This window comes from Eimeria tenella, genomic scaffold (genome assembly GCF_000499545.2).
Source record: "Eimeria tenella Houghton genomic scaffold, Eth_scaff2281, whole genome shotgun sequence".
Lineage (NCBI taxonomy): Eukaryota > Apicomplexa > Conoidasida > Eucoccidiorida > Eimeriidae > Eimeria > Eimeria tenella.
The window spans coordinates 1,184-2,236 of NW_013542138.1; the positions used below are offsets into that span (position 1 = coordinate 1,184).

At 60.4% G+C, this 1,053-nt stretch overlaps 1 protein-coding gene across 1 annotated transcript; it reads right to left on the reverse strand.

The window, feature by feature from the left end:
* Window positions 1-291: 291 nt before the first annotated feature.
* ETH_00036295 (uncharacterized protein) lies at window positions 292-957 on the reverse strand (the record flags this gene model as incomplete). Its single annotated transcript, XM_013374764.1, has 2 exons — window positions 292-411; window positions 604-957. 2 exons carry the CDS (start codon window positions 955-957, stop codon window positions 292-294), a joined length of 474 nt encoding a protein of 157 aa, XP_013230218.1.
* Between the last annotated feature and the right edge of the window lie 96 nt (window positions 958-1,053).

A 1,053-nucleotide genomic window follows, 5' to 3' on the forward strand; every position in this document is an offset into this window, starting at 1 on the left:
GGCCCTGAAAGGCCCGCCGCCGTTGGCTCAAGGGCCTCCAAGAGGGTACTGGGGGGCCCCCGGGGGGCCCCTCTACGGGGGCCCCGGGGGGCCCCTCTGGGGTATCAGGGGCAGCAGAGAGCTCAAGCTGCAGCAGCGGCAGCAGCAGCAGCAACAGCAGCAGAAGCAGCAGCAGCAGCAGAAGTAGAAGATCCAACAGCAGCAAAGACAGGAGCAGCAGAAAGCCTCGATTAATGTGAAGCAACAGAAAGAGGCCCCCGGGAAGAGGAAATTCTCACGCGAAACAGCTGCTTAGTTGCTGCTGCTGCTGCTGCTGCTGCTCTTGCTGCTGCTACTGCTGCTGCTGCTTACTTCTTTACTTTCGGGCGTCGCGTCGTCGCCTGTTTCTGCATTTGCAGGTTTTAATAAGTCCTGAGAAACAAAACAAGCAGCGCAGCAATCAGCATTGCTGCTGCTGCTGCTGCAGCTTCTGCTGCTGCTCCTGCTTCTCCTCGGCGTGAAGGAGCAGCAGCAACAGTTAGGCTATTGCTACTGCTGCTGCTGCTGCTGCTGCTCCTGCGGGCCGTGTGGCTGCTGGTGCCGCTGCTGCGTCTGCCTTCGGACCTCGTGGTGCGTTTGCTGCTGCAGCAGCACCTGCTGCTGCGGCTGCTGCTGCTGCTTGTTCAGGAGTCCTTCCCTTTTCTTTTGCTGCTGCGCAGCACAAAGGAAAATGACGTAAAAGAGACCCAAAAAGAAACTCAAAGAATATAAAGAAGCAGAAGAGGGGCCCCTTGGGGCTGCATGCAGTTTGGGGGCCCCCTGTGCCAGCTGGTGGCTAGCTGCTTCTGCTTCTGCTGCTGTTGAAGGAGCAGCAGCAGCAGCAGCAGTGTCTACTGCGTCCAAGGCCGCGCCTGCATGCGAGCCATCGGCTGCTGCTGCTGCTGCTAGCTCCCAGCTGTCCCGGGTCTCGTAGTCCATCAGGCTTTCTGCAGCAGCAGCAGCAGCAGCAGCAGCAGCAGCAGCGGGGGCCTCCCAGCAAGAGGTCTCGCCTGCTGCGCTGCCGCCGCAGCAGCC